At 39.0% G+C, this 16,361-nt stretch overlaps 1 protein-coding gene across 1 annotated transcript in view; it reads left to right on the top strand.

The window, feature by feature from the left end:
• slc2a4rg (SLC2A4 regulator) overlaps positions 1–16,361 on the top strand; it is a 75,429-nt gene that overhangs the window by 5,320 nt on the left and 53,748 nt on the right. The window contains exon 2 of the mRNA XM_026920086.3: positions 4,493–4,713. Coding sequence (XP_026775887.1) covers positions 4,493–4,713 — 221 coding nt within the window. The remainder of the gene's footprint in view (positions 1–4,492; positions 4,714–16,361) is intronic.

Below are 16,361 nucleotides of genomic sequence, written 5' to 3'. Positions count from 1 at the left end.
TTGAAGGCATCTTTGCTGTACAGCATTTCTTTGTATGTGCCTAAGACTTTTGCACAGTACTGTATATATTTAAAAACTGATAATGACATAACCAACTTGTTTCATGTTCTTTTGAGGAAAAGAAAGCAGTCTCTGCTATGTGTGTCACCCTAATACTTTGACCTTTTGTAACTTTTTGAAGTATTAAAATCATTCAGTTATTGCAAGCCCTTGTTATATGCATATCGTGATATTTACATTTGCGATATTTTGATAATTTCAATGTATTGTGCAGCCCTTGACGCAGTGTAGCATTGGATACAAATTAAACGAGGTATGCCATAAACTGACATACACAAGACAATGTGGATTATCATGAGTTAGTGATTTCACAGAAAAAGAACAAAAACTCTTGGAGTGGAAAGCAGAGATACAGTTTGATGCTACAACTAATGACATTTGTTTTCATCATGAGAAACGTGTATACCTCTCGGTATACAAATCTTCAGCAGTACTGCTGTGACCCTTTGCCACAACAAGCACATTCACAGTAAGTTTTAATGCTTAAATTGTATTACATAAATACATTTGAAGTGACTCAAAGTAAAACGTATAGTGTATGATAGGATATAGAATGTTATTTTAAACTGATAATAAAGCATGGTTATTAAGCTTTAAAATATACGAAGAATTTATATTTCAGGCCCTATTAAAACAGTCAGTGAAGAATCTGCCGAAAAGTTTGGCTTGAAACCTGGTCAAAAGGCTTTGTCAAAAGTGTGAAAAAAAATGTCAGCAGAGCTATGAGAAGATGTCCGAATCCAGTGGAGAAGAATATGAAGATCCAGTAGCTGTAAGAGAAGAACTGAATGAAAGTGCACAGATACTGGGACTTTCTCCGTTGAAGTCTGTAAGCCATAGGGACAAGCCTGCTTATGGAAAGAGCAAAGATCTGGATATACTGATCGATCTTTTGAAGGAAAAAATGCAAAGATACCAACCAAAAGGGAAAAAAACTAAAGATTAACACTTGTTCCAGACAGCTGGACCATAGAAAAAGTAGTTCAGCAGTGTGATGTGACTGAATATCTAGCCAAGCCAGCAAGGCAGCTGAAGAAGGGCAAAGGTATATTGGTTCATCCAGATAACAACAAAGGCAGACAGTTAGATGCTGCTATCAAAGAAAGAATAATTTCATTTTATCAAATGGATGAATATCCAAGGATGTGCCCTGGCAAAAAAAAGACTCTGAGGATTGATGGCCACAAGGAGCCAAAAAAAAAAAAAAAAGACTCTTGCTAATAAAAGAATTGCATGTTGAGTACCTCAGACAGGTGTTAAAATTTGGAAAAGCCAAATGTTGTGTTCTGCGTCCAAAATGGTGTGTTCCAGTCGCCACCTCTGGGATGCATTCTGTCTGTGTGTGCCAGTACCATCAAAACGCGAAATTACTGGCAGCAGCTCTTCCAGGAAATGTTGACTTGTATGTCCTACTAAAGAAGACAGTATGTCAAATAGATAACAGAGAATGTATGCTACACTATTGTAAAAACTGTCTAGGTAAAGATGAACTGAAAGATTATGTATTAAAAGTGTTTTCAGCATGTGATAGTGATGCAGAATACAATATCAGTTTCAAGCAGTGGCTCCATACAGACTGAACTACTGTTACCATCCATGCAACTGCCAATGCATGATTTTGTCATGATCTTCACCATTATCACTTTGTTGCAAAGGCACAAGCAAATTTGAACTCCGTGAGCTCAAAGGGTCTATTCACGATGATGCTGCAATAATGTTATTGGACAGAAAACTACAGCTTTGTCATTCAAGATGCTGTTCAAAGCCATCACTGGGATAATAGCCAGGCCACTCTACACCTGTTTGTTGTATATTCCAGATGTTCATCAGGTTTTAAGTCTCCCTCTTTCTGTGTCATATCTGATTGCTTAAAACATGACACAGTGCTGGGTTCCCTTACATCATGTCATCTGTACTGTAGAAGCCCTACTGATGACCCACCATAGTGGAAAGCAATACAAACTGGCAGACAAAGATAACAAAAAGATTACTGAAAACTAGTCTACAAAACTAGTGTTGCACATTTGTGATACAGTCTGGCTGTTTTCATGACTGCAGATAAATAACAATGAAGTTTACTATGTGTAAGTAGTATCTTTGTGTTCTAATTGTTCAATATAAACATCTATGTTCAAAATCAGTTGTTAAATGTTGCATTTTTTTTTGTTGTGATTATCACCAAAATGAATAATTTGCTAAATTGAAAATATTGCAAAATATTGCAGTATTTCAGCATGAAGTCAGTTGAGTTAGACAAAAAATGTTGACTGGAAACTGTCTATAAACACATCAATATCAGGGGAAAAAATCTGAGTAACTGCCCTCATGGGATAACCCTGCTTCAAAGGTAGGCCCTTTCTGGACACATTTTGCAGAGACTTGGTTTTCAATCAGCAAAAGCTCCAAGGCATTTGGTTTGAGGGATATTATTTTTGCATTTACATTAAGTTGTTAACTCAAATAAATGAATTTGACAGTATGAAGATGATCCTCTCATGTTACTTCCCACTCAGCTTTGGCAAATGTTTCACTCAGTATTGTTAGCAGATTTTAATTCTGTCAGATTTAAGTGAGATATACTGCATACATGCATACATATACACAGTCAGGTCCGTAAGTATTTGGACAGTGACACAATTTTCATAATTTTGCCTTTTGAAATGAAGCAATCAAGATGTGATTGAAGTGTAGACTTTCAGCTTTAATTCAAGGGGTTTAACAAAAAATACTGCATTAACCATTTAGGAATTATAGCCATTTTTTTTCAGACTCCCTCCATTTTCACAGGCTCAAAAGTAATTGGACAATTGACTGATAAGCAGTTTCGTGGACAGGCATGGCCTGTTTCCTCATTATTTCATGACAAATTAAGGAGATAAAAGGTCTGGAGTTGATTCTGAGTGTTGAATTTGCATTTGGTAGCTGTTCATGGGAATTCTCAATATGCAGTCCAGAGGTGTCAATACAAGTGAAGGAGGCCATCATTAGGCTGAAAATACAAAACAGACCTATCAGAGAGATAGCAGAAACTTTAGGAGTGGCCAAATCAACAATTTGTTACATTCTTAAAAAGAAGGAGTTCACTGGTGAGCTCAGCAACACAAAAAGGCCTAGAGGACCACAGAAGACAACTAAAGTAGATGATCACAGAATCCTTTCCTTGGTAAAGAAAACCCCCTTCACAACATCTGGCCAAGAAGTCAAGAACAATCTCGAGGAGGTAGGCATATCATTGTCAAAGTCTACAATCAAGAGACACCTTCATAAATATAAATAAAGGGAGTTTACCTCAAGATGCAAACCACGGGTAACACTCAAGAGCAGAAAGGCCAGATTAGACTTAACTTGTCTAGATTAACTTGTACCAGAATGATGGGAAGAGAAGAGTATGGAGAAGGAAAGGAAGGGCTCATGATCTAAAGCATACCACTGTCAAACATGGTGCACGCATGTTATGGCATGAGCATGTATGGCTGCCATTGGAAATGGGACACTGGTATTTATTGATGATGTGACTGCCGATAGAAGTAGCAGGATGAATTCTGAAGTGTATAGAGCTATACTTTCTGCTCAGGTTCAGTCAACTGCAGCAAAACGGATGGCACTTCACAGTGCAGATGGATTATGACCCAAAACACATTGTGAAAGCAACCCAAGAGCTTCTTAAGGCAGAGACATGGAATGTTCTTAAATGGCCAAGTCAGTCACCTGACCTCAGCCGAATTGAGCTTTTCACTTACTGAAGACAAAGCTGTAGGTTAATGTTGGTTAATGTTCACATCAAACATCAGAAGGGGGAAAAGTATGTTCTTTGTGACTTTGATTGTGGCATGGTTGTTGGTACCAGATGGGCTTATTGATAAGAGGGGAAAGAGGAAAATGGCCATAAAGTCTAGAACTGTTGTGTGTTAAAATCCCAGGAGATTATCAGTTTCTGAAATACTCAAACCAGCCCATCTGGCACCAGCAGCCATGCCACGGTTAAAGTCACAGAGATCACACTTTTTCCCCATTCTGATGTTTGTTGTGAACTTTAACTGAAGCTCTTGTGTCTATTTTTTGCATTCCAATGCTGCCAAATGATGAGCTGATTAGATAACTGCATGAATGAGCAGATGTACAGGTGTTCCTAATAAAGTGAATGGTGAGTGTATATACCTGGCTGGTTATTGTCCTGAATAGGCATATCATAACAAATGTAAGTGATAGAAATAGAGGTGAGGCTTATCCTGATTTTACGTTCCTCACAGTGTAGGTGAGCAAATGTGATGTGGGATCAGTTCCCAGTAGGTGACGTTATTCAGCCATCTTACACCACTGGAAAATTGCATTATTACTCTTAATGATGTGTAATGTGTAATTCCATTCATATGACAGATGTATGACAGTCATAGACTGTTGTGATTGATGCTTTATTATATATTTTTTTTAGACCATCTATGCAAGTGAGGAGGATCAGAGGGAGGTGGGTCCAGGAGAGGTCCTGAAGTGCAGAAGTTTTACTCATCGCTTGATCCTGAATGGACAAAGGCAAGAGGACCACATGCAAGTGGAGTCCATAATTTCATTAAGGAGCATGTTGCCACTGTGTGTTACAGATGTTTCAGCAGAGGAGATCTATGCATCCTCTCATATCCCTGTCCCTCGCAACAGGTGAGTTTTTAATAAAAGTGCTGTTCCCAACACTTATTCCCAACTAACACAGTGGTACAATTTAATGAAACATTACAGTGTTTCCCATAGATCTTGGGGGTGGTTTTTTTGCTATACAATGAAGACATTTGGGTTTAATATCAAAAGATGAAAATAAGACAATAGATCAAAATTTCAGCTTTCATTTCCTGATATGTGCATCTGGATGTGTTAAACAACTTAGAGCATGGCACCTTTTTTTGAACCCACCCATTTTTCAAGTGATCCTGAAAAAAGAAGCAATCACTGGTATATTAACAACCAGGCATCAAACAGATTGGTCAAGGAGAACAGCACTTGATGAGAGTAACCTTGTGAGAGCTGTGAAGCAAGAGTCAGTGACATCACCAACATCCTTCAGAGGAGAGAAGTGAAGGTATCACAATCCACTATTCGAAGAAGAGTAGAAATACAGAGGCCATACCAACAAATGCAGTCCACTCATCAGCAGTAAGAATCGGAATGCCAGATTGGAATTTGTAAAGAAATACAGAGATGAACCACAAAAATTTTGGAACCAAGATTAACCTCTACCAAAGTGATGGAAAAGCCAAAGTGTGGAGAAAGAAAGGACCTGCTAATGATCCAAACCATACAAGCTCATCTGTCAAGCACGGTGGAGGTAGTGTCATGGCTTGGGCTTCTGGAACAGGCTCACTAATCTTTATTGATGATGTAACTCATGACGGTAGCAGCAGAATGAATTCTGAAGTCTACAAAAACATTCTGTCTGCCAGTTTACAGAGAAATGTATCTAATTGGGAGGAACTTCATCATCCAACAACACAATGATCCAAAACACACTGGCTACACAACAAATAGAAAAAGTGGAAGCTATTAAACTGGCCAAGTCAATCACCAGACCTTAATCCATCTTCAGCGTTTCACCTCCTGAAGAGGAGACTGAAGGGAGAAACCCCCCAAAACAAACAACAACTGAAAGAAGGGGGTACAAGCCTGGAAAAGCATCACAAAAGAATACAACAGTTTGGTAATGTCAGTGGAACTTTAGTTCACCTAAAAATTGGATGGTCTGCCACCAAAGGTGCCATGTTCTAAGTTGTTTAACACATGAAATTCTGATTGATCATCTCATATTCTCCTTTTAATCTCAAACCAAAATGTCTTCAGTGTGTGTATATACAGTCAGGTCCATAAGTATTTGGACAGTGACACAATTTTCATAATTTTGCCTGTGTACACTACCACAACTGATCTGAAATGAAGCAAGATGCAGTTGAAGTGTAGACCTTCAAGCAAGATATGATTTGAAGTATAGACCTTCAGCTTTAATTGAAGGGGTTTAACAAAAATATTGCATTAACCATTTAGGAATTACAGCCTTTTTTTTTTTTTTTTTTTTTTTTTTTTTTTGCATAGTCCCTCCATTTTCACAAGCTCAAAAGTAGTTGGACAAACTAACAAATAAATATATTAGGATTTAAAAGTAATTGGACAAACCTCATAAATATTAACTGGACAAACATCATAAATATTAGGATTATTTTTAATACTTGAATGCAAGTCTGGAACCCATGGACATCACCAAATGCTGAGTTTCCTCCCTTGAGATGCTAACGGCCTTTTCTGCAGCGGCCTTCAGTTGCTGCTTGTTCGTGAGTCTTTCAGTCTTCAGTTTTGTCTTCAGTAAGTGAAAAGCATGTTCAGTTGGGTTGAGGTCAGGTGACTGACTCGGCCATTTAATAACATTCCATTTCTTTGCCTTAAGAAGCTCTTGGGTTGTTTTTGTGGTATGTTTTGGGTCATTATCCATCTGTACTGTGAAGTGCAGTCCTATCATTTTTGCAGCATTTGACTGAATCTGAGCAGAAAGTATAGCTCCATACACTTCAGAATTCATCCTGCTGCTTCTATCAGCAGTCACATCATCAATAAACACCAGTGATCTAGTTCCATTGACAGCTATACATGCCTGTGCCATAACACTGCCTCCAAATGATTGAAATATGAAGTGGTATGCTTTGGATTATGAGCCTTTCCTTTTCTTCTCCATACTCTTCTCTTCCCATCATTCTGATGCAAGTTAATCTTGCATCAGAACCAGCTTTTTCACAGAGGTGTTTTTTATTTATTATTTTTTTTTTTTTTTTGGTTTGCATCTTGAGGCAACCTGCCTGTATTTACATTCATGGAGGCGTCTCTTGATTGTAGATTTTGGCAATGATATGCCTACCTCCTCCAGAGTGTTTTCGGGTTTCGCTAGATGTTGTGAAGGGGTTTTTCTTCACCAAGGAAAGAATTCGGCTATCATCCACTTTATTTATCTTCCATGGCCTTCCAGGCCTTTTGGTGTTGCTGAGCTCACCAGTGCATTCCTTCATTTTAAGAATGTAAAAAAATGTTGACTTGGCCACACCTAGGTCTGTTTTATTTTTTTCCAGCCTAATGATTGCTTCCTTCACTTGCATCGACACCTCCTTGGACTGCATGTAAGAGTTCCCATGAATAGCTTCCACATGCAAATTCAATGTTTGGAATCAACTCCAGACCTTTTATTTCCTTAATCTGTCATGAAATAACGAGGAAACAAGCAGCACCTGGCCATGAAAATCAGCCAATTGTCCAGTTATTTTTGAGCCTGTGAAAATGAGGGAGAAAAAAAAAAAATGGCAGTAATTCCTAAACAGTTCAATCACATCTTGATTGCTTGGTGGTGTACAAAGGCAAAATTCTGAAATGTTGTCACTGTCCAAATACTTATGGACCTCACTCTGTGTGTGCGTGCGTGTGTGTGTGTGTGTGTGTATGTGTGTGTGTATATACATATATATATATCTCTATATCTATATCTCTGTCTCTCTGTCTCTCTCTCTCTCTCTCTCTCTCTCTACACACACACATACATATATACAGGGCCTAAAAATAACACTTGCCAAGCGCCAAATGCGAGTAAAAATCGGCGATGGTGAGTATATGTAACAGTGTCAGTCTCCAGTTGGCGGGTAAAACTTTAACGAATTATAACAATGCAATGTAGTGAGAACAACAGCCAGTTTTTAAAGAGATTCGCTGTTTCTGATGTAAGCGAATAAAATAATCTTTTCCGAAGACGAGATCATCGTGATTGGTTAGCCGTCCTGTCGTACGCGTCAAGAGCGAATCAAATAATAGAATACAAACGGGCTGATAAGGTCAGAGCCGTGATTGGCTAGCTTGATTGTAGGCACGGTTCTAATAACTTTTACCTCAGAGAATATTGCTGCTTTATTTAACTTTTCCTTTCTTTATTCAACGTAACCTGAGAATGTGGCGACACATACCTGGAGTTACGCCGCCAAAACGGAAACATGATGAGCAAACATCAGAAAGTCATGACGGTTCTCGGCGTTTTAGCGAGAGATGGCGTTTCACTGACGATGAATCAAAGAGAGACTGGCTTGTATTTGATACCGCGACTAACACGATGGCCTGCTCCATTTGCCAAAAACATGCAAAGGACAAGAATCTCAAAAATTCGTTTGTTTTAGGGACAAAAAAAATGAAACCCGAAAATGTTAAACACGAAAAGTCCTGGTGCCACAAACACTGCGTTGCACAGGCCACGTCTTTGCCTGCCTTTTCAACTCTGACAGTCAAGGCTCTGACCACACTTCAGGAGCAGACAGCCACCAAGATGAAGAATATGTTTCATCTGAGGATGAGGGGTAATGGGAATGTGTGTGAAAAAGAGAGTAGGCTGATTTGACTGTCTGGCTTTCAGTCATTTCATGGAATTTCAGAAATGAATTAATTCATTATTAAAAGAAACTGAAAAAAGTTAATAAATCAATAAATCAGTTTGTTGTTTTCATGAAAGTAAAGCAAGGACAAATTAAAAACATTTTAAATATGTTTAGTCATTGTAGTAGTAATAACTGCCTGTTTTTGCAAAAAGGCAGGTGTGGCAAAAAGTTAGTTTTAGGCCCTGTATATATGTATGTGTATGTATGTATGTTCTCCAAGTTGATGTGTTGGAAGCAGGAAAAATGGGCAAGCGTAAGGATCTGAGCAACTTTGACAAGGGCCAAAACAGCAAGCCTTGTGGGGTGTTAATGGTATGCAGTGGTTAGTACCTACCAAAAGTAGTCCAAGGAAGGACAACTGTTGAACCGGCAACAGGGTCATGAGCACCCAAGGCTCACTGATGCGTATGGGGAGCGAAGGCTAGCCCATCTGGTACGATTCCACAGAAGAGCTACTGTAGCACAAATTACTGAAAAAATTAATGCTGGATATGATAGAAAGGTGTCAGAATACACAGTGCATTGCAGCTTGCTGCATATGGGGCTGTGTAGCCGCAGACTGGGCAGAGTGCCATGCTGACCCCTGTTCACCACCGAAAGTGCCTATAATGGGCGTGTGTGCATCAGAAGTGGACAATGAAGCAATGCAAGAAGGGGGCTTGGTCTGATGAATCACATTTTCTTTTACGTCATGTGGATGGCCAGGTGGGTGTGAGTTGCTTACCTGGGGAAGAGATGGTACCAGGATGCACTATGGGAAGAAGGCAAGCTGGCGGAGGCAGTGTGATGCTCTGGGCAATGTTCTGCTGGGAACCTTTGGGTCCTGGCATTCATGTGAATGTTACTGTTTACTACCTAAACATTGTTGCAGACCAAGTACACCCCTTCATGGCAACAGTATTCCCTAATGGCAGTGGCCTGTTTCAGTAGGATAATGCGCCCTGCCACACTGCAAAAATTGTTCAGGAATGGTTTGCGTAATATGACAGTTCAAGGTGTTGACTTGACCTCCAAATTCCCCAGAGCTCAATCCGATCGAGTACCTGTGGCATGTGCTGGACAAACAAGTCCAATCCATGGAGGCCCCACCTCGCAACTTACAGGACTTAAAGGAGCTGCTGCTAAGGTCTTGGTGCCAGATACGACAGCACACCTTCAGAGGTATTGTGGTGCCTCCACAGGTCAGAGCTGTTTTGACAGCACAAGGGGGACCTACACAATATTAGTCAGGTGGTTTTAATGTTATGGCTGATTGGTGTGCATATATTCCCCTCCGAAAGTATTGGAACGGCAATGCCAGTTCTTTTGTTTTTGCTACAGAAGATGTATTTCAGGTATGATGCATTTGCATTCTATTTCACATACAGTTATACCATGTCTTTTGTTACCTGGTCAGCTGCTGACTGCTCTCAGCCCCACACTCCCCTGTCATTCTCACCTCCATGCCCATCTCAATATCCCGCCTCTCACCCCTAGAGTTCTCAGCTCTGCGGTTGGACTGCAACTGCCAATAAGAAAAAATAAGATAATTTTTAAAAATATTATTAATTATTATTAAAATATTATTATTATTATTATTATTTTATTTATTTTTTTCATTCACTGGTTTATTTTATTCACTGGTTCAGGGGCTTTTGGGGCCCTTAACATGCTCAAAAACTGTTTTGCATGAAATTTGGAAACTGAAATTTGGCACACACGTCAGAGTCGTCGGCCATTAGGCCTGGGCAAAGGGTAGCACATGGGTGTGGTCGGGGGGCTCTGCAGTGCCCCCTTTTACATGGTATATAATCTTGGTGCATATAATCATACATACTTGTATGTATATGTACGAAACTCTGTATACACATTGTTCTCATTGGGCCGAACAACTTTCACACAGACACTCATTAGCCCCGCCCAACAGGAATCCTAGGGGATTCATGTGATTGTAACCAAACTTGGTCTGTAGCACCAAAACTGCTTTTTGATATCTCGAACGGTGTGGCCATGGTGAGGGATTAAATTAATGACAAAAAAGGGAAACAGTAAGAGTCTAAGTGCATTGTCCCTGCTACACATTACTTCACTACAAATAATTAGTGGCTGATAAGGATAACAGCATATACTGCCCGGCCAAAAAAAAAGTCGCCGTTTAGATTTTAATAGGCGAATACATAAGAGTCTATGAATGGATCATTATTAGAGTGATTATAATGTTTCCAGCATGTTATATGTTTGGCAACAGTTCTTTTAATCTTAAGAGATGAAGTGTGTAGCTTTTTAGTTCTTTAATAACCATGTAGAAAGACATATCATGGCCATATTCCAGGATGACAATGCCAAGATTCATCAGGGTTAAAATTGTGAAAGAATGGTTCAGAGAGCATAAAGAATCATTTTCACACGTGAATTGGCACCTCTGAGTCCTGAACTTAACCTCAGTCTTTGGGATGTGCTGGAGGAGACTTTACAGAGTGCTCACCTCTTTCATTGTCAATACAAAATCTTGACCAAAAATGTTGTGATGTTATTTCCATCAAGAGGGGCATCAATTTTTGGTCAAGATCTTGTACTTTTTTTTTTGGCCGGACAGTGTATATCTCTTATTTTCTTCATGCATTATATCACCAAATATGAGCTGTATGTTTGGACATGGAAGGTGTTGTAAAGCCTTAGACCTAGATTTTTAATCTAGCCTACTGACCATAAATGCAGAGCTGCATTTCCATATGTTCCAGTATGAGTTGTTTAGGTTGTGTATTATCATTACCGTAGAATAGAATACAGAGGCGCCAACATCTACAGTGTAGCTGTATCATTTACAGTTTTTTGAACCCTTGCTATGGCAATATGGGAGGCACCTGAAAATTATGCTTTCCTGAAAATTATGCTTTTCTTTTAAATGAACAAAAATCCCCTTTTGTTAGCTGTAACTTTCACTTTGCACCAACTTTACTGTCTTGTGAACCAATAGAAGACAGGAAGGTGGGACTGTGGGCTCTTTGTTTAGAAAACAATACTTGACACATATCTGTGGAAAAAAACGTTATTCCAAAAACACACCCAATAGAACCAATATAGTGTTGATTTTCATTAGTAGATAGAAAGCTTTTCAGAACAGTCCATAGGACTTTACATGATGTAGCTGAGTAACATCTATCATTTCTATATTGAGTATTTTGTGTTCCTGTTTGGCCAGGCAAGTTGTTTGATGGCAATAATAAAAGTGTAAAGACCAACTCACACTGTTATACTGTTCTGCTGGTCAGATCTACAAATGTCTGCAAATAAGTTGGTCAACAGTAAATAGCTTTCACATCAGTTGTAGACAGATTACTATTATGAGCAATATGGACTGGACTGCAGACATGTTAATTTTGTAATAATTGTATAAAGTATGCTTGTACATTTTTAAATTGGTTGTCTATAAATTCAAAAATGTTTGCAAATTGCACTTAAGTATCAGTTCAGCCGCTACAGATTTTGTCATTTATGCAGTTAGCATGAATTTTTGTCCATCACCACAAACTAAGTTTTTGCTTTTTTTTTTTTTTTTTTTTTTTTTTAGGTGGTAATTTTTGTTCTCTCTGCCTTTTTTTTTTTGTTGTGTGTACTTAGAGTGTTGTACAGGTGGTTAGTTTAATTACGATTGAATAAAATTGTACTGTAAGTTTTTGCTCTCCAGGCATTCAGGTGCCATTATCTTGAATTTCACCAGTATCAGACTATGGAAAGTGGAAATATCCAGAAAAAGGGATTCAAAATAACGGGTTCTGTGATGCTTCTCAGGTTATACTGGTTTTCAGTGCTTGATATGTTGATAGAAATACTATCTCAAATGTTCAATCAACTGACTGCTTCTGAGTGAAAAGTACTAGCCACTGGTGAGAAAATCATAATGTATATCTGTATGTCATAATGTATTTCTTTGTGATCGACACTCAGGTTAACTCTGGCTGTCTTTGATGAAAGTCCAAATACAAAGCCAGAGGCTTAAAGGCCAAAAATTCCTAATATAGTGGCATGCAAAAGTTTAGACACACCTGGTCAAAATTTCTGTTACTGTGAATACTTAAGTGAGCATAAGATGAACTGATCTCCAGAAGGCAAAAAAGGTTCAAGGTTCAAGTGCCTTTATTGTCATTTCAACCATATACAGCTGGTACAGTACCCAGTGAAACGAAATAACATTCCTCCAGGACCATGATGCTACATAAAACAGTACAAAGACATACATAGGACTACATCAAGTGCATGTGTGCAATAATGGTACAATAATTACCAAACAAGGCAATAGGCATAGTAAAGGACAGTGCAGCACCAACCAGTACACAGTTCTTGTGTGGAATGAGGTGCAGTCAGTAGGATCCGGTTGCTGGGTCAGTCCCAGCAGGCTTCGCTTTCCGGTCAGGAATGATTGTGTTGAATGCTGAACTGAAGTATATGAACATCATTTGAAAGTAAGTGTCCTTTTGGTCCAGGTGGGTGAGAGCTAGATGGAGGGTGGTGGTGATGGCACTGTCTGTTGAGTGCTTGAGACAATAAAAGAATTGCAGGGGGTCCAGTGAGGGGGGGTAGCAGGGTCTTGATATGCCTCATGACGTTAAAGATGAAACATTCTTTTCAACATTTTAAGAAAGATTAGTGTATTATGTTTGTTTTGTACAATTTTAGAGTAAAAAAGGGAACAGAGCACCATGCAAAAGTTTGGGCACCCCAGTAGATTTGAGCTCTCAGATAACTTTTGCCAAGGTCTCAGACCTTAATTAGCACGTTAGAGCTATGGCTTGTACACAATCATCGTTACAAATGCCCAGGTGATGCAAATTTCAAAGCTTTATAAATACTCTGACCCCTCAAACCTAGCACTCTGAAAATTAAAATAATTTATGCCCACAAAGCAGGAGAAAGCTATAAGAATATAGCAAAGCATTTTCAAATAGCCATTTACTAAATTAGTAATGTAATTAAGAAAAGGCAGTTAACAGGAATGGTGGAGGTCAAGTTGAGGTCTGGAAGGCAAAGAAATCTTTCCGAGAGACTTGCTCACAGGATTGCTAGAAAGGCAACTCAGAACCCCCATTTGACTGCAAAAGACCTTCAGGAAGATTTAGCAGACTCTGGAGTGGTGGTGTACCATTGTACCCTGCAGCCACACCTGCACAAATATGACCTTCATGGAAGAGTCATCAGAAGAAAACCTTTCCTGCATCCTCACCACAAAATTCAGCATCAGTAGTTTGTAAATGAACATCTAAACAAGCCTGATGTATTTTGGAAACAAGTCCTGTGGCCTGATTAAGTTAAAATAGAACTTTTTGCCACAATGTGCAAAGGTGTGTTTGGAGAAGAAAGGGTGCAGAATTTAGTGAAAGAACACCTCTCCAACTGTTAAGCACGGGGGTGGATTGATCATGCGTTGGGGTTGAGTTGCAGCCAGTGGCACGGGGAACATTTCACTGGTAGAGGGAAGAATGGATTCAATTACATACCAGCAAATTCTGGATGCAAACATCACACCGTCTGTTAAAAAAAAAAAAAAAAAAAAAAAAAATGCTCAAGATGAAAAGAGGATGACTTCTACAACAGGATAATGATCTTAAACACACCTCAAAATCCACAGCAGACTACCTCAGGAGGCTCAAGCTGAAGGTTTTGCCATGGCCCTCACAGTCTCCCGACCTGGACATCATCATAAATCTGTGGATAGACCTCAAAAGAGCAGTGCATGCAAGATGGCCCAAGAATCTCACAGAACTAGAAGCCTTTTACAAGGAAGAATGGGAGAAATTCCCCCAAACAAGAATTGAAAGACTTTTAACTGGCTACAAAAAGCATTTACAAGCTGTGATACTTGCCATTGGGGATGTTACTAAGTATGGACCATGCAGGGTGCCCAAAAGTTTGCTTTGGGCCCTTTTCCTTTAAACTGTAAAACATGGAAATAAGAAAGTATCTTGCTTAAACTATTAAAGAAATGTCATCTTTATGCCTTTTGGAAATCAGGTCATCTTTTACTTGCTTAGCTATTCACAGTAAAAGAAATTTTGACCGGGGTGCCCAAACCTTTACATGCCACTGTAAACTTTTGGATAATTATGCAAATGTATGACATTTAAGAAGAACCTGTTAGTCGAAGAGTAGCAACCTATCTATTTTGAGGTATAGTTCATTGATATTAAATGACAGACCTTTAAAGTCCCACCATATTAGAATCAACATAATTTCTTTTTTAGCAGTACAAAGAGGGTTGTGCTTAAATAGATGTTTTTTTTGTTACACCATGTGTACAGATATAGCACAGTCTCAGTATTACAGTTACAGATCTCTTTATCATGATATTGCATCATCCTGCAGTACCGTTACACCCCTTGTGTAAACATTGCTTTGTGTATGTCTATAGCTTATCAGTAAACTGCTAAGTAAACACTTACCACATGACCATAAAGAAAGCAGCAAACAGGTAGGTGGCATTACTTTGGGCAAGGAAAGCTATGGCAGGTGTCACACAGCACAGTTGAATACCAGCTTTTTGGTGAAATTCCAGCACAGAATTTTGCAGAAAGTGTGTGTGTTCGACAGCGCTCTCCACCACAATCATTAAAACATGAATTGAACATGGTGGCCCATCACCTCACTAAGACATCTCTCTGCATAGTATGCCCAAAAAGCCATTAGAATATAACTTCTAAGTGTATGAATGCTCCTCATGCTTGTGCAGATTTTTTTCCAGACTTTCTAATCTGCATCTAAAATTAGGGCATATCTGTCCTTGGAGAGAAATTGCTCAAACTTCATAATCTGCTATGGATTGGGTCAGAGTATCCTTCCCCTGGTTTCTGTTTCTCAATCTAGAATTCTTTTGGCAGAGTATAGACTACAACCAGCCAGTACAGTATGAACAAAGCATCAGCTTGTATGAGTCCTATGAAATGAAGCAGGAAATTAAAAAAAAAAAAAAAAAAAAACAGTAACATTTTACCCAAGCTGATTTAAAATTCTTAGTATGACTAATTTTGTTGATAGGACCTTAAAAAATTAACAATACTATTTTCATCGTTCAGATGTTCAGGGTAGTTCAGGGCACTGTTCCCTCTAAGCTGCATGCATGTCTCATTATGTTCTTGTGCAAAATAAATAAACTCTGTGCAGAATGCCAACACAAAAATGTGTATAAAAAGTTAGTCAATTGGAGTAACTGACAGATGATTGCAGTACAGTTCAGACCAGCCACAGGTACACTTGACTTTCATAACAGCTTTGTGTTTTTCTTATTTTTTAAACAGGAAAGCACTTCAAAACAGAAACAGTTGCCACACAAATTCAGTCCCAAGCACAAATAATGCTAGCTAGCTATGTAAGCTGTGAGCTTAGCAAACCAAGTTAATTGTTCAACACCACTGACAATCACTGAGGTCTCGCCATCAGTCACACGGAATTTCTTGGTCTGGCTATCGGAGGCAGAGCTGTGATTATGAGAAACCAAAAGGGTACACACTTTCTATATGCCTTCTTTTAGTTTATTCGAGCAACTTTAATATATACACTATATTGCCAAAAGTTTTGGGATGTCTGCCTTTACATGCACATGAATTTTAATGACATCCCATTCTTAATCCGTAGGGTTTAATGTGGAGTTGGCCCACCCTTTGCAGCTATAACAGCTTCACCTCTTCTTTCCACAATGTTTAGAAGTGTGTTTATGGGAATTTTCGACCATTCTTCTAGAAGCACATTTGTGAGGTCAGGCACTAATGTTGGACGAGAAGGCCTGGCTCGCAGTCTCCGCTCTAATTCATCCCAAAGGTGTTCTATAGGGTTGAGATCAGGACTCTCACAACAGGAAGGGTCCTGGAACAGGAAGGGTCCATCCCAAAACTGTTC

This window comes from Pangasianodon hypophthalmus, chromosome 16 (assembly GCF_027358585.1).
Source record: "Pangasianodon hypophthalmus isolate fPanHyp1 chromosome 16, fPanHyp1.pri, whole genome shotgun sequence".
NCBI lineage: Eukaryota > Metazoa > Chordata > Actinopteri > Siluriformes > Pangasiidae > Pangasianodon > Pangasianodon hypophthalmus.
Note: the sequence above shows the minus strand (reverse complement) of the source record. Positions and strands in the feature narration are given on the sequence as shown.